The sequence below is a fragment of the Colletotrichum truncatum genome, assembly GCF_014235925.2.
Source record: "Colletotrichum truncatum strain CMES1059 chromosome Unknown Contig_0002, whole genome shotgun sequence".
Lineage (NCBI taxonomy): Eukaryota > Fungi > Ascomycota > Sordariomycetes > Glomerellales > Glomerellaceae > Colletotrichum > Colletotrichum truncatum.
In genome coordinates this window covers 3,140,909-3,161,689 of record NW_027222399.1, presented here as the reverse complement: position 1 = coordinate 3,161,689, position 20,781 = coordinate 3,140,909, and the positions used below count along the sequence as shown (strand labels likewise).

The 20,781-nt window shown below is 53.5% G+C and overlaps 9 protein-coding genes across 9 annotated transcripts; 5 read left to right on the top strand and 4 right to left on the bottom strand.

Moving 5' to 3' along the window:
* Positions 1 to 793: 793 nt before the first annotated feature.
* On the top strand, positions 794 to 2,720 carry CTRU02_203802 (Protein phosphatase 2C-like protein; the record flags this gene model as incomplete). The annotated part of the gene is made up of 3 exons (XM_036722374.1): positions 794 to 1,485; positions 1,538 to 2,542; positions 2,603 to 2,720. The coding sequence occupies 3 exons, from the start codon at positions 794 to 796 to the stop codon at positions 2,718 to 2,720; spliced, it is 1,815 nt and encodes a 604-aa protein (XP_036585980.1).
* Positions 2,721 to 4,168: 1,448 nt separating this feature from the next.
* On the bottom strand, positions 4,169 to 6,207 carry CTRU02_203801 (serine threonine-protein kinase nrc-2; the record flags this gene model as incomplete). Its single annotated transcript, XM_036722373.1, has 4 exons — positions 4,169 to 4,526; positions 4,581 to 4,959; positions 5,013 to 5,312; positions 5,373 to 6,207. 4 exons carry the CDS (start codon positions 6,205 to 6,207, stop codon positions 4,169 to 4,171), a joined length of 1,872 nt encoding a protein of 623 aa, XP_036585979.1.
* A 3,394-nt stretch (positions 6,208 to 9,601) lies between these two features.
* CTRU02_203800 (C2H2 finger domain-containing protein) lies at positions 9,602 to 10,684 on the bottom strand (the record flags this gene model as incomplete). The annotated part of the gene is made up of 1 exon (XM_036722372.1): positions 9,602 to 10,684. The coding sequence occupies one exon, from the start codon at positions 10,682 to 10,684 to the stop codon at positions 9,602 to 9,604; it is 1,083 nt and encodes a 360-aa protein (XP_036585978.1).
* A 1,015-nt stretch (positions 10,685 to 11,699) lies between these two features.
* Positions 11,700 to 12,603, top strand: CTRU02_203799 (short-chain dehydrogenase; the record flags this gene model as incomplete). Its single annotated transcript, XM_070204267.1, has 4 exons — positions 11,700 to 11,751; positions 11,807 to 12,101; positions 12,154 to 12,460; positions 12,505 to 12,603. The coding sequence occupies 4 exons, from the start codon at positions 11,700 to 11,702 to the stop codon at positions 12,601 to 12,603; spliced, it is 753 nt and encodes a 250-aa protein (XP_070062030.1).
* Positions 12,604 to 12,975: 372 nt separating this feature from the next.
* On the bottom strand, positions 12,976 to 14,088 carry CTRU02_203798 (translation machinery-associated protein 46; the record flags this gene model as incomplete). The annotated part of the gene is made up of 2 exons (XM_036722371.1): positions 12,976 to 13,405; positions 13,457 to 14,088. 2 exons carry the CDS (start codon positions 14,086 to 14,088, stop codon positions 12,976 to 12,978), a joined length of 1,062 nt encoding a protein of 353 aa, XP_036585976.1.
* Positions 14,089 to 14,712: 624 nt separating this feature from the next.
* CTRU02_203797 (uncharacterized protein) lies at positions 14,713 to 14,874 on the top strand (the record flags this gene model as incomplete). The annotated part of the gene is made up of 1 exon (XM_036722369.1): positions 14,713 to 14,874. One exon carries the CDS (start codon positions 14,713 to 14,715, stop codon positions 14,872 to 14,874), a length of 162 nt encoding a protein of 53 aa, XP_036585975.1.
* A 1,518-nt stretch (positions 14,875 to 16,392) lies between these two features.
* Positions 16,393 to 16,870, top strand: CTRU02_203796 (RNA recognition domain-containing protein; the record flags this gene model as incomplete). The annotated part of the gene is made up of 3 exons (XM_070204266.1): positions 16,393 to 16,623; positions 16,678 to 16,707; positions 16,733 to 16,870. The coding sequence occupies 3 exons, from the start codon at positions 16,393 to 16,395 to the stop codon at positions 16,868 to 16,870; spliced, it is 399 nt and encodes a 132-aa protein (XP_070062029.1).
* A 1,068-nt stretch (positions 16,871 to 17,938) lies between these two features.
* Positions 17,939 to 18,499, top strand: CTRU02_203795 (uncharacterized protein; the record flags this gene model as incomplete). The annotated part of the gene is made up of 1 exon (XM_070204265.1): positions 17,939 to 18,499. The coding sequence occupies one exon, from the start codon at positions 17,939 to 17,941 to the stop codon at positions 18,497 to 18,499; it is 561 nt and encodes a 186-aa protein (XP_070062028.1).
* Positions 18,500 to 19,183: 684 nt separating this feature from the next.
* On the bottom strand, positions 19,184 to 20,110 carry CTRU02_203794 (cs domain-containing protein; the record flags this gene model as incomplete). Its single annotated transcript, XM_070204264.1, has 4 exons — positions 19,184 to 19,350; positions 19,436 to 19,456; positions 19,566 to 19,958; positions 20,083 to 20,110. The coding sequence occupies 4 exons, from the start codon at positions 20,108 to 20,110 to the stop codon at positions 19,184 to 19,186; spliced, it is 609 nt and encodes a 202-aa protein (XP_070062027.1).
* Positions 20,111 to 20,781: the final 671 nt, after the last annotated feature.

The following is a 20,781-nucleotide window of genomic DNA, read 5'->3' as shown; positions in this document are numbered from 1 at the left end:
GGAACTCAATGAGACAAGCCTAGATTTCAATGAGCTCTTATGCGTCTGCGTACAAATCCAGATCGACTGTTGGTTTGTGCATATTCGACAAGTCCAAATCAAATATGTCAAGGTACTGGCGAATATTATTAAAGTGACATGGTCCAGGCTTTTGTCTTTCGGAAACTGCCAACCTTGAGATGTACGAGTCAACTGGAGCAAGCAATGTGGATGAAAGATCTGGGGTTGGCGGGCCCGTTCGAAGAAGCGGTCCCTAGTGTAGTGTAGTGCAATTCGGTTGGGCGGGATCAGCAGGGCGATAAGATTAACGTCGTCCTGGATTAGCATATTTTGGGTGGCATGGGTGAGACCCTGTTTGCTGTAGTGGCTCCTAGAGAAGCAACCACCACCCCCTTCAGTTTCCTTTGTCATGTAACAAATAACACTCAGAGCTCAGGCTGATCTGGGTCAAGTGAATCCCTGAAACATCCGACGACACAAATCACTTGCTCGATCCCGTGATTGGTGTCATATCGTTCGTAGCGCAGTGGAAACATCGTCTTTAACTGACTTACAGATCTTCCAATCTATACTTAGCAGCATCGCAATCACGACAACCAACGACAGAACGCCCGCCACCGCGGTTCCCCCAGACGCTAGCCTGAGGCACGACGTCTCGGCACCCACTCCCTCCCACTCAATCCTAGACCGGCAGCTTCACTCCTCAAACCCTCTCACGACCGCTTTCTAACCTCCATAGGACTCGGGCCGCCATCCAGTCCAAACGCTGCACCTTCTTCCCGGCTCGCCCCAAATGCATCGCGCAGCAGTGAGGGCCTTGCGGACAACCTACCGATGTACGGCTCGTAGCTTCGCACGCAACAGCCGACGAGGTCTCTTCGACCATCAACCACCTTCCTCATTCTCCTACTCGACCCGACACGGCCTGCGATCCTCCTCTCAGGCGACCCAGCATCACCAACCATACCCTGAGCATGCTGTGCAGCCGCTAAAGTCCTCCATGTACATCCGCCGCTTCTCAGTCGCCCTTGTGTCTACCCTCGTCGGTTACGGCGCCTGGTACTCGTACAACGGAACCTCCAGCCTCGACAAGTCCCAGAGCTTGACGAGGAGCTTCACCACAGGTGCCGCCACCGGTGGAGATGCTACCCCGACCCGCGCTGTCCTTGTTGTTGGAGCCGACCAGCTACACACCGGCACATTTGTAGGGGAAGGGCCCATCTCCAAGACGACCAGCGACGACGGACGCAAGGTTATCGAGATGTTGACACCTGAGCAAGTTACGGAGAAGCTGCGCAAGACTGAGCAGTCATTCCTCGTCAACAGAGGACAGGGTGTCGTGAGATATGACTTGGTTCAACTGCCCAGCAACGACCCCATCGAGGACGATCATGCCGAAAAGATCGTCGAGGTCCCTAACAAGGCGGCCGGTGCGGAGGGAAAAAGCAACGACTGGATGTTCTGGGGTGTCTTTGACGGCCATGCGTAAGTTGCACACGGAAAGACAAGCAATCGCAGACACTAACAAGTTCGGCAGTGGCTGGACTACCTCGGCGAAGCTTCGCCAGGAGTTGATCCTTTCTGTGGCCAAGGAGCTCAACACCACTTACCAATCGTCCACTGACTTGTCACCGCCCGCCGAAGCCATCGATGCCGCCATCAAGTCTGGCTTTACCCGTTTGGATGACGAGATTGTCAACCAGAGCGTCGAGAGGGTCCTGAAGGCTGGCTCCAAGACCATGGCCGCAGAGCTTCTCGCGCCCGCTCTTTCTGGATCCTGTGCTCTCCTGTCCTTCTACGATAGCAGATCGAAGCTGCTGCGCGTAGCCTGCACCGGTGACTCCCGCGCCGTTCTCGGTCGCCGATCGGCTTCTGGTAAATGGACGGCTACCGCGCTCTCCGTCGACCAGACGGGCAGCAACCCCGATGAGGCTGCTCGCATGCGCAAGCTCCACCCTGGCGAAGACCGCGTCGTGCACAACGGCCGCGTCCTCGGTGGCCTAGAGCCCACCCGTGCCTTCGGCGACGCAAGCTACAAGTGGAGCCGCGAGATCACCAACCGCCTCAGAGAGTCCTTCTTCGCCCGCTCTGCCTCGCCCCTCCTGAAGACGCCTCCCTACGTCACGGCCGAGCCCGTCGTCACGACGACCAAGATCGAGCCCGAGAACGGCGACTTTGTCGTCATGGCCACTGACGGCCTGTGGGAGATGCTGACCAACGAAGAGGTTGTTGGTCTTGTCGGCAAGTGGATCGAGAGCCAGAGCAGCGGCTCCGGATCGCAGTTCGACTCGGCCTGGTCTAAGATCTTTGGCTCGAAGAAGTCCGGTCTGCCTGTCGAGCAAGCCAACGATAAGGGTGTCGATGGCCAGAAGACACCTATCCGCATGCAGCAGTGGGGACTCTCCCCCGACGCTCCTGAACGCTTCGTCGTCCAGGACAAGAACGTGGCTACTCACCTTGTGCGCAATGCCCTCGGCGGCAAGAACGAGGAGCAGGTTTCTGCGTTGCTGACCCTGCCCTCCCCCTTTTCCAGACGTTACAGGTAAGTTTTGTGTGTTTTTTTACCTAACCGATAGACCAGAACTAACCTACATTGAACCAGGGACGACTTGACCGTCCAGGTCATCTTCTTTGGCCATGGCGAGAAGACGGGTGAGGTCAACCTCAACGAGGAGGCTACGGCCCCGTCCAAGCAGCAGCCCATCAAGGCGAAGCTTTAAACTTTTAAGCCACACATTTCCCCCCTCGCGGCAGAGCTCTGACAGCGACCATCAACGGGGATATCTGTTTTGTGTTGTATTAGAGGTTGTGTATGTTTTGACTGTATCAATGTTTCCGGTCCGCCCAACAGAGCGATGCAAGGCGAGGACAGGAGGACAGAAAGTAGGAGTCGTTGAACGGCTTCCAATAACTTTCTGTAAAGCGACAACAGGAGGCTGTCCAACGAGACAGACACCGGACTTTTCTATTTTGAGAAAGGAAAAAAAAGACAAATAAGATTTATTGTTCCATTGGGATTCCTGCGTGTAAACGATTTTGAGTTGAGCCCAAATCCATCTTTAAGCCCCCCTCCCCTCACACGATCTGTAGTTCCTACCGACGGAGTAGACGCCCGATCTCATCTCATCGTGTCCTTGGTAATCCTTTTTTTTTCGACTGAAGAACGCGCGCGGTCCGTCTAGTCTTTTCGTGATGAGAACCAGGATGGGACGGACGGATGGAAAACCCAACAGACCCAGACCCAGACCCCGTCCGTAGTCTCAAGAGCTCGTTCGTTCAATTGACTCACATTAAACACTTCAGACCGGGGGGGGGGGGGGGGGGGGGGGGGGCACTCGGCGCACAGGCAGATACTGCGAACATTACTGTTTTTTTTTTCTACACTTCACAGGATGAGAAAGATGGGAGGATTTACAATACGTTTACATCTGGCCTTCCACAGATACTCAACAGCCAGAGACACCTTCACACGCAGGGACACACGCAATTTTTTGTTTTTTAAAAAAAGCTTTCTTATCTCCTATCCATACGCTCCTTCCTGACAGTCCCTCTCTCTCTCTCTCTCGCTGTCTGCCTGTCTGTGTCTTTGGTTTGAATGATTCCCACTCGAAAAACGCCGGGGGGTTCGGTTTCCAGTAAAACAAAGCAGGTTTCGAAGGCAAAAAAACAAAAAACAAAAAAAGGCGACCGAATAAGATATAAAAGAAAGAAAAAAAAAAAAAAAACATAAAAACTCCCAATGATGAAGGCACGGAGACCATATGCTGCTGGTTCGATTTTGTTTTCGTCGTAAGAATCCCAAGGAGGACCGAAGGGTCGTAAAATGTGATTTTTTCGCCTTGCAACGCAAGACGTGGAATATCCTTCCCTGCTCTCATACTCGTCGTTCTTCCTTCAGATCTCTGGCTTGTTTCTTTCCCTTCCCTTTCTCTCTCCAATTTCGTCGTTGTACAAGATAATCCATGATTACAAGCACTGGGTTCCCCAAACCTAGCACTTGCTCCCCCTCTCGTGCGCGAGGGGGACTCATCCCTTCTCATCAAGTCCATAAGTAAAAGTCAACTCGGCTAACATCGATTCCTATACACATAACCTTCGTGGCAGGTCAAAGTTTGCAAACTGGTGCGCGTGCACAAACCGCGGAGGGCGATTCGTGGATCGGAACCATTCACCTTGAGTGATCGTCGTCGCCGTCGTGGTGAAGAGTGACACTGTTGAATTCCTCAAAAGGATCCGCAACATCACCACCGGGAGTCGCCAGGCCGCTATCCAGGGGTACTCCCTTAACGTTCATTGGCCGTGAGCCGCTCAAGTCCACGCTCTCGCTCTCCTTGACGTTGCGGAAGTTGACCGTGTCGACACCACGTCCTGCAACAGGCACAATTGGTGGCTTCATGTGGCGGATCAAAGCCCATTGGGTCGTCCTGAAGAAAGGGTGCGCCTTGATGTCCGATGCACCGGCCTTGGCACCTAACCTCCGGTTCTCGTCCTTGATCAGGAGCTTGCGGATCAGGGATTTACAGAGACTGTAAGCTTGTTAGTGTCCGTTTTCTCTGCCATAGCGGCCTTGGCGGGCTTACTTGGTTAATTGCGGAGCCCCGGCATGGTCGGGGAAGGGAATGTCTTCTCTCAAGATGTTCGCAAAGGTTGCATTGCGGTTTTTGCCCTTGAAAGGAGTAGTGCCGTAAAGCATCTCATAAATCAGGATGCCCAGCGTCCACCAATCTACCGCACTAGTGTGGCCGCTACCCTTGATGACCTCCGGTGCGATGTACTCTTCCGTGCCGACAAACGAGTTGGTGCGGAAGTTCGCGATACACGATCGGGTATCGACGTGCATTGACGTAGTGCTGGCCCCATTCTTGCCGACGATCATGGTGGGCTTTCCACCAAGGTCGGACTGCTTAGACAAGTCAAAGTCCGAAAGCATGATGTGACCCGACTGGTGGAGCAGGATGTCTGCGATTGTGTCAGCAACCGATTGGTAAGCAATTGTCCCATTCCAGACTCACTCTCCGGCTTCAAGTCGCGATAGATGAAACCCATCAAATGCAGGTATTCCAAAGCTGCAGTTACCTCGGCGGCATAGAATCGAGCGTCTTCCTCGGGAATGCACTTGCCAGGGCGTGTCTGGAGAGCTCGGAAGAACTCTCCACCACTACAGTACTCCATGCACAGGTACAGGTAGTCCTCCGATTGGAAGGAGTGGTAGAGAGTGACAATGAACGGATGGTTGCTTGTGGCCAGAATCTCCTGTTCGGCGAGAGCGCGCTTGATCTTGTTTCGCTTGATCATCTCCTTCTTGCTCAGCACTGCAGCAAATCAGCATCACGTCGGCGATAGCGGTAGAAGCACCCTGTGACTGCGCCTACCTTTCATGGCATAGAGCCGACTGCTCTTCTTCTCACGGACCAAATAAACTTTTCCAACATCTCCCTTTCCAATCAACTTGATCTTGTCAAAGCTCTGAGGGCCGACTTCGACGTCGCGGACCTTGATGGAGTTGGAGCTATACGTCCTCCTGAAGGCGAGGCTGTTGCGGTTGGGTGGTGGCAGGTTGCCAAGAGTGTCCTTATCGGGGATGCCCAGGTTGGACGCAGACGCAGCACCATTGATGCTGGCGGCGTCAACCATCTCGAGGGTGCCCGAGTCTTTGTTGATCACAAGCGGATCTTTGGCCAACTCGGCGGTGGCCGGACGTTCGGCACTACCCTTGCCCTTGGAGAACATGCCCTGGGCATTGGGAGCGCTGGCGACTCTCCTAAGTTTCCGGGCCAATTCCTCTCTCCCGGCGCTCGTAGTCTGTTCGGGGCCGCCGTCAGGGCCCTGGATCTTAAAGTTTGGGGTATCTGGGGGACTGGGTGGTACGGATTCGTTATTATGGTGGCGAAGGCCTGGCTGGCCTTGATGGGCAAAGTAAGGGTTCGCATGTGCGGTCGGACTCAGAGCCTCGTCGAGAGGGTTACCTTCGCTGGCGGTGGTATTTGTCCTCAATCGGCCGACGGTGCCCTTGAAGAAGCTGCTGCCGAACTTGCTCCGTGCTTCGGGGCGCGTGGGCGTGGCATCTTGCGAGGAGTGGACGTGGGCGGTGGATTTCTCCCTGTCTCGGTCTCGGTCGGCGCCGCTGTTTAAATTGATGCGGAAGAGGTTCTTCAGCTTCTGATTGAACTGGGCGGCGCCATTCTGATGGGTTCGGCTGGCAGGCATATCGGTATCTCGGGGGTGCGCAATCAAGCGACCGATGCCATGGCTAGGCGGGCAATTACAGGCTGAAGATGCGGAGGGGGGCCGATGATTTTGGGGGAGATGGAGACGCGGAGAGAGAGAGAGGGAGAGAGGTGTGAGGGGGAGCAGTAGAGAATGGGGGAAAAAAAGACGAGCAGGTCGAAGGGTGGAGAGAGGTGTAAGGTGGTGGTGGTGATGAAGTGAGGGTGAGAGGAACGTGGGACAAGACGCGAGGTGTAAGTAGCGTTGGCAAATGTAATGTACCAAGGCTGGGTTGGAAGGTAAAGAGGTATGGGCGGGATGGTAAGGTGACGGGGAGAGTTGGAGCGAGTTAGTAATGTGGGCATAGCGTCTTTCCGGACGGCTTCACACCCTTCGCTTCTCTTGTCTCTCTGTCTCTCTCACACTCACTCACTCACACATAGTGCGGCACACCCCCGCTGCTCTGGGCTCGCTGCTTCGCACACTGGCTGGGCCACCCACTGGTGTGGGAGACATGGAGAGCGTGGTGGGCGTCCAGGCCCGCTGAGGCGGAAAGCGGGCTGGGCTTGGGTGGTCTCGCTCCTATGGCTGACCACTCACCTGGGCCTGCCCTGCCCACCTTACTGGCGCTCTCGGGCAGTGCAGCGCAAGGCACAGGGGGCAGCCCAGTGCAAGCCGAGGACCGCAGACAGCGAGAAACACGCCTAGGAATAGGAAAGGGCAAGGGAGTCAGTCGGCCTACTGTGTACGTAGCGCTCCGTACAGTACCTCGTCTACCTAGCTCTGGCACACGCTGGACCAGAACGGGACGGATTTATGGCAGGGGTGTCCGGTGAAGGCGGGCCCCGGCTTGGGATGCCTACCACTACGTAGTACTAGTAGGCCGGGCCCCAGTGTTGGCGTCTGTTGCGTGTGTTCCCTTGCTGATGTCTCCTTCCTGGTCCTCTCTGGCTCCGTTGGCTCATGGGCTGTGCGATTGGCGTGGCCTTTTTTTTTGCCGTCCTTTACCCATGTCAAACCACAATCAGCGCCTCCTCCTCATCCTCTCTCCAAGCATTGTGTCGATTGCGATCAGAACTCCATTCCACCCATCTACGTGCGTTGCTTTGCTTGTAGGTACCTGTTCTGTAGCTTCGTGGTACTGCTCTGGTAGACGGTTGGCTTTGTAATTCAGAACCGAAGCCATCTCTGATCCGATCCCCCTTCTTCTTATTCTTTCTTTCCTCCCCAACTCTATCTCTGAATGATGCTTGTTCTTTGTCTCAACGTTGTACGTGTTTGTTTGTTTATTCGCCCGTTGTTGAACTTCGTATCACGATCCCGTTTTATCCTTTCCCATGCCCTCTCAAAGCGGCCGGCCTCATCTTTACTAATGAATGCACACGTACACCCTACCTCGTCGTTTGACGATGCCACACGACTCAGGGAAGAAGGAGCCGGAGGCACATACGGACGGAGAAATGGGACGCCTGGCCGAAGGGCTTGGTACTGAGCGCAGCCCATGCACACATAGATAGTACTGGGGGCCAAGAATAACCCAGCGCAGTTGACGATACGAAAACACATCGGCAATTGCATGCCAAAGACATATCCATGGCAATCCATCCCCTGTACTACGCAGTAAATCCCCCCTGCGACCAAGACCGCCACACCGCGGGATTCTGGTTGCTGTTGCAATGGGCTTGTTGTTTGGCTCGAGCCAGAAAGAAACATACCTAAACACCGTGAACAGGAACCGATCGGATGCAATGGCTAGGCGAGAGCACAGATGTTGGGTGCATGCATCCTCATTGCGTTCGGCCATGCAGGCCATTCCATCCATGCCTGCGGCTTTCGGGTGTGGGGAGAAGGAGGGGGGGAAACTTTGGGCGTTGGGTTGAGGACTGGATTGGATTGGTCTTGTCTCTGTCTCTATGTCTAATAAGACATTCACGATACCTGCGAGACACCCGGGCTTTTACTTTTTGCACTTACGGATAACCCTGCCAGCCAAAAGGCATACCCTGCTCCCGTAATCGTGCCGTGCAATCCCGCGCTACGGACACTTCCTTAAAGTAGTCCTGCTGCTGTGGACGGCAATGGCACCACACTACGTCGTAGTGGAAGTACAGGTAGTGCAAGTACACCACCACTTACTACACCCACCCAACCTACCAGGGACCGTCAGCGGCACCGGCCTTTTTCCTCCCCTCCTTTCCCCTCCCCTCAATCGGTCCATTCTAATCAATCCACCCATCGATGAGAGGGCTGCTTTCTGACTGGTGAACCAGCAGCTTGGGGGGCCCTTAGAGATGGCGGATTTCGGTTTGCCGCTTCAAATGCGAGAAGCAAAGAGAAAAAAATCGAACAGCACGCCAGCGCCGCCAACCCGCCTAGCCCATCGCCACTTGATCCCCTAGCCTGCTTTCTCAGCGAATCATTTGCCCCAATTTCTCAGCTCTGTATTGGTCCATCCGCCAGTCCGTCGACTTGTGTCGCCCTGGGAAATATTCTAGAACCGATCTTCAGGTCCTTTCTTTTGAATGTGTGTGTGTGCGTACGTATGGGTGTTGATCTTTGTGATGTGTAGTACTACCTACCTTTCGTCCTTTTTTCCCCCCATTGCTTTGCCTGATATGCGCCGTGCACCAGAAACTTTCGAAACTCGATGCAAACTGAAGATGCGGTGTTTGGCCTAGCCGTCCGTCCCTCCAACCCCTTGCTGAGGTGAGGGCGAAAGAAAAATGGGCTGGGACTTGTTTCTTCTTGAACAGCGGGCCTCCCTGGATGCTCAGGTGTCACTCCACCCCGACTCCTCATGCAACGTCCAGCAATCTCCCCCACAAAACACCGCATATCCCCGCCTATGATGTAAGGTGGGAATGCGTGCCAAACCCCTTCCTTTTTTTTTTTTTTCTTATTAACCGTTCAATTTCGCAAGAGCCGCAATGCCAAGTCATCCTCTTTAGGTGAAAAAGAGTACCGTGCTTTGAAATTGGAGACGACCATTCTCCGGCCCATCCGCTCCCGCCTTCCGTCGGCGAGAAAGGCCCTGGCAAAAAAAAGCCATCCACCGTTACGTCTGGGGAAGTGGGAAGCCCGCTTAACGGGCCTTCTCTCAGTATACGAACCAGGGCTCCTTCTATCCGATGATTCCAGGGCGCGCAGAACTATACTGGACCACGCCCCGTCGTCTTGACGTCGACCTCCCCCCCAGAGAGCGAGGCGCAGTCGATTAACCATCATCTGAAACCATGCCACGAAGCTTGGTTCCTCCTAGTTTAATCCAGCCCGTCTTGCCTGTCTTTTTTGGTTCCGCTGCTTCCCGTCGCCGTAGTCGTTCGTTCACCTACTACTAGGGCGGGGTGTAATGAACATGAGAGATGTATGCCATATTATGCAACGATCGGTCACATCACCCGCCTTCGGGCAGCTCTTCAACTCCGTTCCCCTCCTCCTCCTCTCCCTCACTTGCCATGTTCTGATCTCGCAGGAGCAAAAGGTCCTTGAGTTTCCGCCTGTTGTTGCGCCATGTGAGAAAATCTTCCTCTTTCTGATCCCGGATCGACGGCGTGATCTGGTTGCCCGCCTTATCAAAAAGGTAGTCAGGAAGCTCGGCTCCGTCATCGGGGGCGTATCGCTTAAGTGACACCTGCGGCCCGTCCCCCACCTGCCAGGCGATGGGAGGCATATGTAGATCTTCCGTGTGTGACTTGAGGTCCGCCGATGTGGAGAACTCACGAGGCGGCTGTTGTGCGGCGCACTTGGCCCATCGACACTGAAATGGAGGCTTCCGGGTGTGAACCACAACGACATGCTTCTGCAAAGTCGCAAAGTTGTGAAGTTCGGCGCGGCACCCTTCCCACTCGCAGATAAAGACGTTGAAGTGCGGGTCCAGACCCTCGTAGATTGCTCTAGGTTTGGGTGATGGTGCCTTTGGCGGCCGACCTCGCCGCTTTCCGGCGTACATGCTCCCGACCTTTGGCCTGTCCGGCCGTAGAGTTCTCGCTCCGGTTGCAGCCGCTCTGTCCTCTGAATCCTTGGTGACGGCTGCCTTTGGCCGGCCACGCCTTTTCGGCTGTGGCTGAGGAGTTTGACCTGATGAGGTTGCCTCTGCGTCATCGGTATTGGCGGCGGCTGGCAGAGCCGGCTTGGAGAGGCTGACACTCAAGGCCGCCTGAGCCGCAAGCCTCCTGAACTGAGGTGAGAGATCCGATGTGACCAAGTCGTCCGCATCGTCCTCCACCGTCCTCATTGGCGTCGGTTCCAAGCGTTTGTTAGGGCTTGATTTTATGACCACGGCGAACGTCGATCTGGGCTCGGGTTGTGCCGGTGACGTCTTCTTTATAATTGCCGACGAGGATGAAGCTGGCGGAAAACTGGCCCCCGACCGACTGAAGAACTTGTCTAGAGTGCCTTGTCGTGCCACGAGTGGCTTGCTCTGGCCTCGGGAGGGGCCAGCCTTCGCCGCGGAGTCTGGGGAAATTGCCGGCGGCATCGTGGCAGCCTTATTGTGGATTGTGCTTGACTTGGGATGTGGAAGCCCAAGTATCTTAACTCAGATGAACGCGCGCTTGAGACCAAAGTGAGAATTCGACTGAAGAGATCATGAGGTGGGGTCATTTAGCAGGCCAACAGGGCTGAAACAGGTGGTTCGATGTATTCTGAAAATCAATTGGATGAGAGCCCAGAGGAGGCCAAGATTTCAGCAGGTTTTTGGCATACTTGAAGCCAGATAATTTGATGAATGTGAGGTCACGACGCGTTAATAGGTCTGAAGCGCGGTTCGACCATAGAGGGTCCGGAATCATTTGGTGGGGTTGCCTGATTGGTTACCTGAGTTACAGTAGGTGGCTACCTAAATAGTTCCTGTCCGGTACAACTCTCCCCTTCCTCCTGGCAGCGCATACTACGCTCGTTTCCACTGCGCTCAACATGCCACTTTGTTGTATGCCTGGAGTCCATCAATTTGGGAGGTCGTCAGAGTTCAGAGTGTTTCATGTGCATACGCTGAAGTTCTATATAGCACTCTCTGTGAGAACCCAAAGGGCTTCTCACAGTGAACTCACGTAAGTATCAGCCATGGTACTCCTCCATCACCAAAGCGCCAGTTTATCTGCCATTTGAACGTACAATGCTAGTGCACAGTACTTGACCGTCTTCAAACTAGGCAAAAACTGGACTGTTTCATTTCAGTCAGCGTTGCTTCACAATCAGTTCCGCCATCTTCTGTCGGACCGGGTCGGAGACCGTAATTGGAGGAGCCGGGAAGAGATATTATTAATCGGCCATCCCGTTCGGCACTCCGCTCATGCCGTCATGCATCCGAGCAATGGTCTAATCTCCCAAAACACCACCTTGAACACTTGTAAACTTGCAAAGACTTAAATGCTTCATCCCTCATTCTTCAAAGTCGTTTCCAGTAGTCCTCAATCATAATCCGCGAACCTAATAACGCTCGATTCATACATTGTAACGATCTCACTTCAGCAACAGATACAGTAACAGAGAACATGGCGTCCAAGTCCTTCTACGCAATCATCGCCGGAGCCGGTTCCGGAACAGGTAGACAGGCAAAATCAAGCCTCTAGCCAAGTAACGCAGCTCACATTCACTGCAGGTCGTGCTGCGGCTGTCCGCTTCGCCAAGGCTTACCCTGTCGTGCTCCTTGCGCGCAAGCCGGAGAGCTACAACGACATCGTCAACGAGATTAAGCAGTCTGGCGGCCAGGCCTTCGGCATCACGGCCGACGCGACAGATGACGCCGCTGTCAACGCCGCCTTTGAGACCATTAAGAAGGAGCTGCCTGGCAGCAAGCTCGCCGCCGCTATTTACAACATCAATGGCGGCTTCGCTCGCAAGCCGTTCCTAGAGCTCAAGAAAGAAGAGCTTGAGGCCAGCCTTGATGCCGCACCGTGCGTACATCGCCCTTCTGGTGCCAACAAGCATGACTGACATGAAATACAGTAAGGGATTCTTCACGTTCGCTCAAAAGACGCTGCCTCTGCTTCTGGATTCGGTAGCGGACTCTCCTCACCCGCCATCCTTGATTATCACAGGCGCCACGGCGTCTGTCAAGGGCTCTGCCTACTTCGGCTCCTTTGCCGCGGGCAAGTTCGCTCTGCGCGCTTTAGGCCAGTCTCTGGCTCGAGAGTTTGGTCCCAAGGGCGTACACGTATCGCATGCCATCATCGACGGAGGTATCGACACCCCTTGGGGTAAAGGGGTTGCATTCAACGATGGCGTGGAGGATGGCAAGATTTCCCCCGATGCCGTAAGTTCGCATTAATGTACTTTATCGAACCTCATTGCTGACAAGTTTTCAAGATCGCCGAGACTTACTGGCACCTGCACACTCAACACCGGTCTGCCTTCACGCAAGAGGTTGACATCCGACCGTACGTGGAGAAGTTCTAAGAGAAGTTCTAGGAGAACAAACTTGTACTCAGGGTCGAGGGTATAACATTCTCAAAACTCGTTTCCATGCCTGATATCCGATTGCCAGTCTTGCACTGGCATGTCTAAATAGCCAGAGATCCTCAAATCATACCCCTCTAATTGGATGCCTCACGAGTTCGATTCTCAAAACGTGATATGTACGTCGCGAACGTAGTCATACTTCATTGATCTTAGGGCTGAAAAAGTAGACGGTTCCGCCTTGCGGCCTCGCGTCGCATCCGCACGGCCGCCGTGTAGACCTGGTCTTGCAGGTGCTCGGAATCGGCCTGTTTCGTGATGATGCTCGCAGCCTTGGGCGTGTACAGGAAAGTTTCCTTACCGTTAGCAACCTCAAGAGACGGACGCTTCCGCAGTCGCTGTACCCAACTCTGGAGGCACGACACCGCCGTTGGCCGCCATCAGGCGTTCCTCCTCCTTTCTGTCCCGCAAAGCCTTGGTTTCGGCACGCAGCTTCTCCAAGTTCCAAACACCGTCGTCATCGTCCTCGGATTCGTCGTCCTCTGTTGACCGCCAGTTGCCACTCTCAAAGAGCGCACGACCAGTCGCTTCCTTGGCCTTCTTCGCCTGTTCCTCAGCAGCCTTCTTATCCAAACGCTCCTTCTTCCATTTGGCGAACGATTCAGGTGTGACGGGTGTGAGAGTTCCGGTGAGCTTGTGTCGTTCGGACTCGAGGAAGTCTTCGAGGGTCAAAGTCTTGAGAGGTGACTTGTCCATCAGTGCCTTCTCTGCCGCCCGTTGTTCCTTGGTCTTCAGGACGAATCTGCATTTTGTTAGTTTTCTCTCAGTTTTGTATAGTGTGAATTTGACTTACCCAGGTGGCAGAGCATGCTTGTATTTGCACTTGTCACCTCCATTTGGACAAATCCAGAACCAACCGTATTTACCGTCCTCGATGGCCTCAATGAAGAATTTGCAGACCTTGTCCGTAGTGGTCTGCTGGTTGCCCTTCTTAGAGAGAACGACTGACCGGAGTTTGTCTTCATCCCAGTCGGCCGAAGTCTCAGCCTTCTTCTTCTCCTCCTCCTCTTGACGAGTATCAGTGTACAAACTCCTCTTCTCCGTCTTTCTCTCGTCGTCCAAGTTGTGGGAAAATTTGCACTTCTTTCCCTTCTCGCAGTTGCCCTTCTTGAAGAAAATGCAGACAACGGTTTTGGGATCCACGCCAAAAGGAACCTTTTGGATCTGGGCAGGCTTGTTCATGAGCAGTGCAGCCTCCTTCTTAGCGTCCTCGGCAGCCTTCTTTTCTCTCTCCCTCTGCGCCTTCTCTGCCTCCTTGCGCTTCTGTTCAGCGTTGCCGCCGTTCTTTGCCGACGCCTGCATCTGGGCAATCTGCTTCTGAGCGGCACCACCCTTCTTGTTCTTCATACCGAAGGTCTTGTCTTCGACAGCCTTGGTCGCGGATGGCTTCTTGCCACCGCCTTTTTCGGCCTTCTTGGGAGGCATCTTGGCGGGGTATTCGACGAGGCCTAGAAAACTGTAGTGGGGGAGCCTGATGGCTTCTGTAAGGACTGTGAAGGCGAATTTGGGATGCTCGATGTGCGTTGGCGTTGTATGGGTGCCGAGGAGGTCAGAAGTCGCTTCGATCGACGGGACGCAAAAAGTCGACTCTCAGGAAACCCGAGTCGAGTGGGAGGGCGTGGATGAAGTCAGAAGTTCAAGTCATAGTGGGTTGGTCACGTGAAGGGCTTGTCTTGGTGGGGGCGGAGCGTCAAGGCCGCCTGGCCGGGGCTGGGGTGCGGTAGTGGAGGACCCAAGTCCAGTGTCACTCCGGGCGGCAGGCCTTAGCGCAGGAAAGCTCCAGTGGTCTACCTGTCCCGTTCAGATCACCACCACTCTCAGAGCTCATCTGTGTCGCGCGAACATCTTCCCCCGAACCATTCAGATAACCAACCGAATTTGTCGCATTGAAACTCTAAAAGGGGGTATGTGAGTTATTAGCAATCCTAGTTCTGGATATTCCACTCAAAAGCAAAAGGCAAAGCTAATGAAGTAAGTGTAGACATTGCCTCAAGCTACCTTCTGAACGCCCACCCCTATTACAATCCCGCAGCCGATCCTTAGCCTACCATGATTTCCGACAACGACCTTTACCGCCTTGCGATTTTCCTTGGCTCTGCTGCCATGGTTCTGATTGTTGTCTACCACTACGTCGAAGTCAACACCAAAGAAAACAACAAGGTCGAGCAGAAGACTGCGCAGTCTGTCAAAGCCGCGAAGGCTTCATCATAAAGGCGCGTAATTGCTCCGGCAGTCGGGATGTTGATCAAGGAATGTTTGGATGTATGATATTTGGCACTGGGGGGGTTTTCAGCGACTTGTTTACTCGCGAGCGCTTCTCAACGCAAGCAACCCTCTCAGCATTGGGAACATGATTTTCAGCCGAGAGGGACAAAATGCTGCAATCAGCATGCAGAAGAGCATCACGAGATGCTCTTAAGAACAACAATAGAACATACAAAATGGGAAAGTCCTTTTCACGGTTTCTCCCTTTGTAATGCGAAGGGAGCTACAGACAGAACCGCAGCAGCTGCAGGTGTCGTCTTTCTCAGTCTACTTAATTCAAGACATCTGAGCATCCAGGTTCCTTGATTGTTAGAATTTTGAAGACTAGAGAACTGCTTAGCAAACACTGAACCTGTACCATAGCGCACTGAGAGTCCGTTAACTTGTCGACTTTCGATTCGACTCTAACGCGGTTGTACTTGCAAGCGCTTCATAGAATCCGTCGCAGGACAAGCGCTAGAATCATAACAGCACAGAAGACAAGTATGACCTCCTAGACTTAACAGAGCAGCTAGGGGAGAAATAACCATGCATCTTGTTAGCACTGATGACTTTCCCAAGAAAATGGAATGATTGTGAGAACGACATGCGTTTTGGAATCCCGCCCGACACAGTGTCAGTGGAAAAGCAGCTGCTACCCGATCATACAACAAGAACAACAACAACAGACAACAAAACTGCCAGGCACAGACGGATAATAGAATTACCACTTGTAAAGCCCCGTGTAGCTCTTATGGACTTGAATTGAGCTGACTTCGCAGTCCTCACCGACAGTATACCTCGAAGGGAAAAGGTGCGAACTTTGCCTTACGTAATGTCAATATGAGACACAGCTTCAGCAAGCAAGCAAATCGTTGCCTCCCTGAAATGGAACAATCGGAAGGCGCAGACGGAGGAATCGTGGCTGGGGCGCGAGGCAGCAGCTTAGGCGGATCCAGCCCAATATAGACTAGTTTCAGCCAATCATGCCTTTGCCTGACGCCCCTCTGTTTTTGTCAGGCGCGCCAGAGCCTGCTCCTACTCTGGGCCAGCCGCTCTGTCGGCAAGATGGGGCTGCTGTCTCCTTTCCCTTTTCGCCCGCATCTGACTGTTCCATCTTCCTTCTGCAACCCTCTTCTCCTTTCCCCCAAGGCAAATCTCATAAGAATCCCCAAACACCACGACCATTTCCATTTCCAAGATAATTCTTTTCTTTCCATCGCTGCACCGTTGAGATCACCTCGCAGCTTCTGTACTGCTCATAACATCTATTTCGGACCGACCAACGCTCACAAGAAAGCTCTTCGCGCAAACTTTCTACGCGTCAAACCTAGATCCTCTCCTTCACATCACCAACGCCACGTCGCATCGCGTCAATAGTCGCCTGAATAGTGCTTAGGAGCGACCGACCCAGCTGCGCAAACTCATCGCAGCATTTTTATAATCACACAAACTAAGCGAGCTATCCCAATCACTACATACACCATGTCTGGCAAGCTTGACCAGTCTCTTGACGAGATCCTCTCCACCCAGCGCCGCTCTTCTGGCGGTCCTCGTCGCCGCTCTCAGCGACGTTCCACTGGCCGTCCTGCGCCTGCTGCCCCAGTCGGCGGTGTTCAGAAGACATCGAAGCCTGCGCGTGCCGCTGCAAACAAGCCCAACGCCGCCAAGCCTGCGCAAGGCACTGGCGACAGCAAGGTTATCGTGAGCAACCTGGTAAGTTGTCATATCTACGTCCACCAAGATGGATCTTTACTAACTCTCGTATAGCCCAAGGATGTCTCCGAGCAACAGATCAAGGTATGTTGCCGATAAGGCTATCCAGCCCTCGGACTTTGTTCGACCTGTTATTTCTCGCCCATCCTCTTTCCCAGCCGGCATCGTAGCGAGATCAAGATTCCCCTGTGGCCATTGCCACTTTCCAGCTGGAACATGCCAAGATGCCACAAGACTCCTTCCCTGATACTGCAGTCCTGAGATACGGTGCATAATCGATTGGAAGTTGAGCACGTCCCTGTCGCGCAATGATACGTCTCTCTAGGTAGCCTGGTCAGCACCTCAGTAGATTGGTAGCGCAGACTGAAATAAATGGGACGTTGGTTATCCATGAGGCATGTTCATCTCAACAGCTTGGCTTGCAAAAAGCTGGTTATTCAGCATTGCAAACGAGATGAAGCCCTTTTTAGCGAGCACAGCAGTGAGCATCAATGCAGCACAGGCTAGGACGGCTTCAATATCCGGCTTTATGGCTATCGATATGCCTACCTATGACAACTCGAACTTCGGCGGGATCTGGGGGCTAATGCGGCTGATCAACAAAGTTGAAATATGCTTTGTTGGTAATGCTGCCAATGCCATTTGCTTCGAGATTTGCCTGTGGCTGCTGCCTCTCCGACTTGGGGTGATACCCTTCGAATAGATGGCGAACAAGCACGAGACGACTACAGCCTTGATTGGCCACTTTGTGGGAATAGACGCTAACATGCGTACTAACGCTCACTGCTCTGCTCGCTGCCAATCCTCCTGTGTTGTCGGCAAGACTTGGATTTTCTCGGGGTTTGCCCCTGCTAGGCGCGGTTTCGGACGACGATCATGACTGAACTACAGCACTTGCGGATAACTAACATCGAATTTCCCATCAGGAGTACTTTCTCACCTCAGTTGGACCCATCAAGAGGGTGGAGATTTCCTACGGACCCAACTCTGTCAGCCGCGGTATCGCCAACATCACCTTCCGCGAGCCGGATGGCGCTAGCAAGGCCTTCAAGAAGCTGAACGGCCTTCTTGTCGACAACCGCCCCATTAAGGTACACTTGGACATCGCATTTATTTCCATCATGCTCATACTAACGTTGTCTAGATCGAGATCGTCGTTGGTGCTTCCCAGGCCGCGAACGTCATTCCTCCTTCCAAGACCCTTGCTGAACGCACCTCGTAAGTCTATCTGAACGTGAGGATTGACGATGACCGTACTAACACAATCATAGTCAACCTAAGGCTCAGCCCAAGTCCGCTGCCAACGACAAGCGGAATGCCAACGCTAAGAAGGGACCTGCTGCGGCGAACGCTCGTGATGGCAAGAAGCCTCGCCGTGCTCGCTCTGGCCGCCCTGCCAAGAAGACCGCGGAGGAGTTGGACTCTGAGATGGCTGACTACTTTGAGTCCGGTGCAAACGCCAACAACGAAAACGCCGCTGCTCCTGCCGCTGCCCCTGCTGCCCCCAGTGGTGACGCTGCCATGGAGGAGGACATCATGTAAACGGTACTTTGATACGAACTTGGCCTCGAACACGCCCACGAATGCCAAGAATTGCGGAGGTCGAAGAGGAGCAACGCGTGGGGGCGCCTTGATCTTTCCTTTTTACGCGTTTCGTGGAACACTCAAACAGATTGCTGGAAGGGGAGTAGACAAGTGGAGGCTATGGGATTCTGGCTTTGGTTTTGACATGCATTGGTTTTCAAGCTTACAGATTGCCTCCACAGCCTTCCGGCTCTACCCAAAACTACAAAAGGGCGTACCCAGCTGGAATGAGCCGGATTACTGCCAACAACACATTTGCTTCGCTCGGTTTAGTAACGGGCATGTATTATAGCAAACCCCCCCAAGTCAGAGAGACTTTAATACACAAAGCGCCGAGCCCCCAAAGAAGAATTATCATGACGTGAATATAGTATGGATTATAGCAATGGCCCTCCAAGGTTGTACATTACCTTCATGTGTCGCTTTTTTCCCAATAGAAGTGATTGGTGCGTGTTAGCATTCAGCGTACAGGTCACGTAGTCTTGATGTCTAGTAAACAGTCGGCGTGTAACTACGCATCCTTGAGATCCATTTCCTACATTGCGTAATCATATGCGCATCACTCAGTAGTCAAGAAGAGAGATCTGGGTGGAGAAAACTGCTGAATTTACTAATGTATCGATCCGTCTTCTTGCATATTGCACCCTTCACCGAGATTATACTCAAATTCGGATGCCTATGAAAAGTGGTCGTATACCGCCACACAGTTCAACTCCCTCCTGGGTAGGGAAGCAGAGAACATCACGTCCATTCGCCGCGTGCCTTCTCTCTGCTTTCCGCCAGTAATAGATCCCTAAAAGAACATCACGAATCGTCTTTTTTTCGTCTTGATCAAAGAGTACATTCAGGTCATGAGTCTAGAGCGTAGATTCCGCGGCCGTACAAAGAAGCCGAAGATGCTGTTGGCTTGGCCCTGCAATCGGAGGAATTCGACCTCGCAGTCGATTTGACAGGTATTAAAGGGGAAAAGACTAGCTTATTTCTCGGCAGCCTTGCCGGCAGCGGGAGCAGCCGCCTTGTCGTCCTCCTCGCCCTCCAGAGGGGGCATGTCATCGTCATCTTCCTCTTCGTCATCAAGGTCTTCCATACCGGGAGCACCGCCGCCGAGCTTGGAGAAGTCAATGCCGCCGAAGTCGCCGCCGCCTACAATCTTTGGTTAGCTCTCTTTTCAACAGATCCAAGTTTGACCATTGGGCAAGCCTCCGGTCTGTCCAGAGTCTTCACGTACCACCCATACCGGGCATGCCACCTGTTGAAAAAATAGCGTTAGCGTTCTGCAGAACCGAAAATGAAGAGCAACGAAGCGCCCCGCCAGCGCGGGGTAGACAGTTCGCCAGGGGGTTCGAGCTTCTACGTACCCATGCCGCCGAACTGAGAGAAGTCCTCCTCACCAGCCTCGTCCTGCTCGTCCTCATCGACCCACTTGTCGAAGTCGGTCTTCAGGAAGTGAACCTTCTTGGAGTCCTTGAGAAGACGGGGCCAGTACTCCTCCTTAAGCTCCTTCTTCTGGAGCTTGAGCTCGACGTTCTTGGCGGTGTGGTTAATCTTGCTCTCGGCGGGGTCGATCTCGGCGTAAAACTCGAGGTCGACAGCGTAGTCCCGCTTGAGGGTGTTGGAGTGACCACTGAAGGAGAGACCAGTAGGCTTGAGGTCGAGCTTGAGGTTGGAGGCAGGGACGTCAGGGACGGAGATGGTAAGGTAGACGAAGTTCTTGGAGGCGTCGGAAGAGCTGGAGCGCTGGGCCCAGAGCACTGTTAAGGGTCATTAGCTTTCGGCGCAAAAAAAGTATACAACAGAGTAGGAATAATGAATTGATGATGAGTGTTTTATATGCGGCGGTTAACGCCACGAATGCGACAGTGGTCTTGCACGTACCTTCAGGAGTTGCCGTGGTGTTAGACATTTTGATGGTGGTAAATGTGATTCGCGTAGGGAGCTATGACGGGGATGAGGGGTAGTTCTTTTTACGCGGAAAGGCGCAAATACGTCGCAGTTAGGCAGATCGCGAGATTGCAATGTAGCCTAAAGAGAGGGAAAAATTGAGAGGTTGATGTAATTAACCAACGACTAATTTGGTGGTATGTGAAGCAAGTTGAAAGTGTGGGAAGGGGAAAATGGAAGCTAGAAGGGGTTTGTGAGGCTACGCGGTTGAAAAGGCTGGGCCCTTGGGTTGGGGTGAGGTCGGGTGGGTTCCAGTCGCAGTTACCGCCTGGGAGATCACGGGCAATTGTAGAAGGCGCTCGAATCCGAAAGATTTGGTAGGTAACCCACCAGACTTTGCACCGCTGGACCGCTGCGGACCGGACCCTGGCAGGGCTGAACGCACTGGACACCAAGGAAATCCCGTTCCCTTTCTTCCCCTCCTCTGACCCCCTTACAGTCCCTTTGCTCCAGGCACCTGGGCTTGCAGGCTGAGCCTCGCACACCTCCCTTCCAGTAACTGCCAGGTACCTCCCCCGCCAGGCTAAGTCCCACTCAGCCGGAGGTACCCTCTTCCCTGCCTTCCCCCTCTCTGCTGACGTTGCTTTTCAATCGCTTCAGGCCTGGTGAAGCCTAGCTGTATACTGTTTGGCT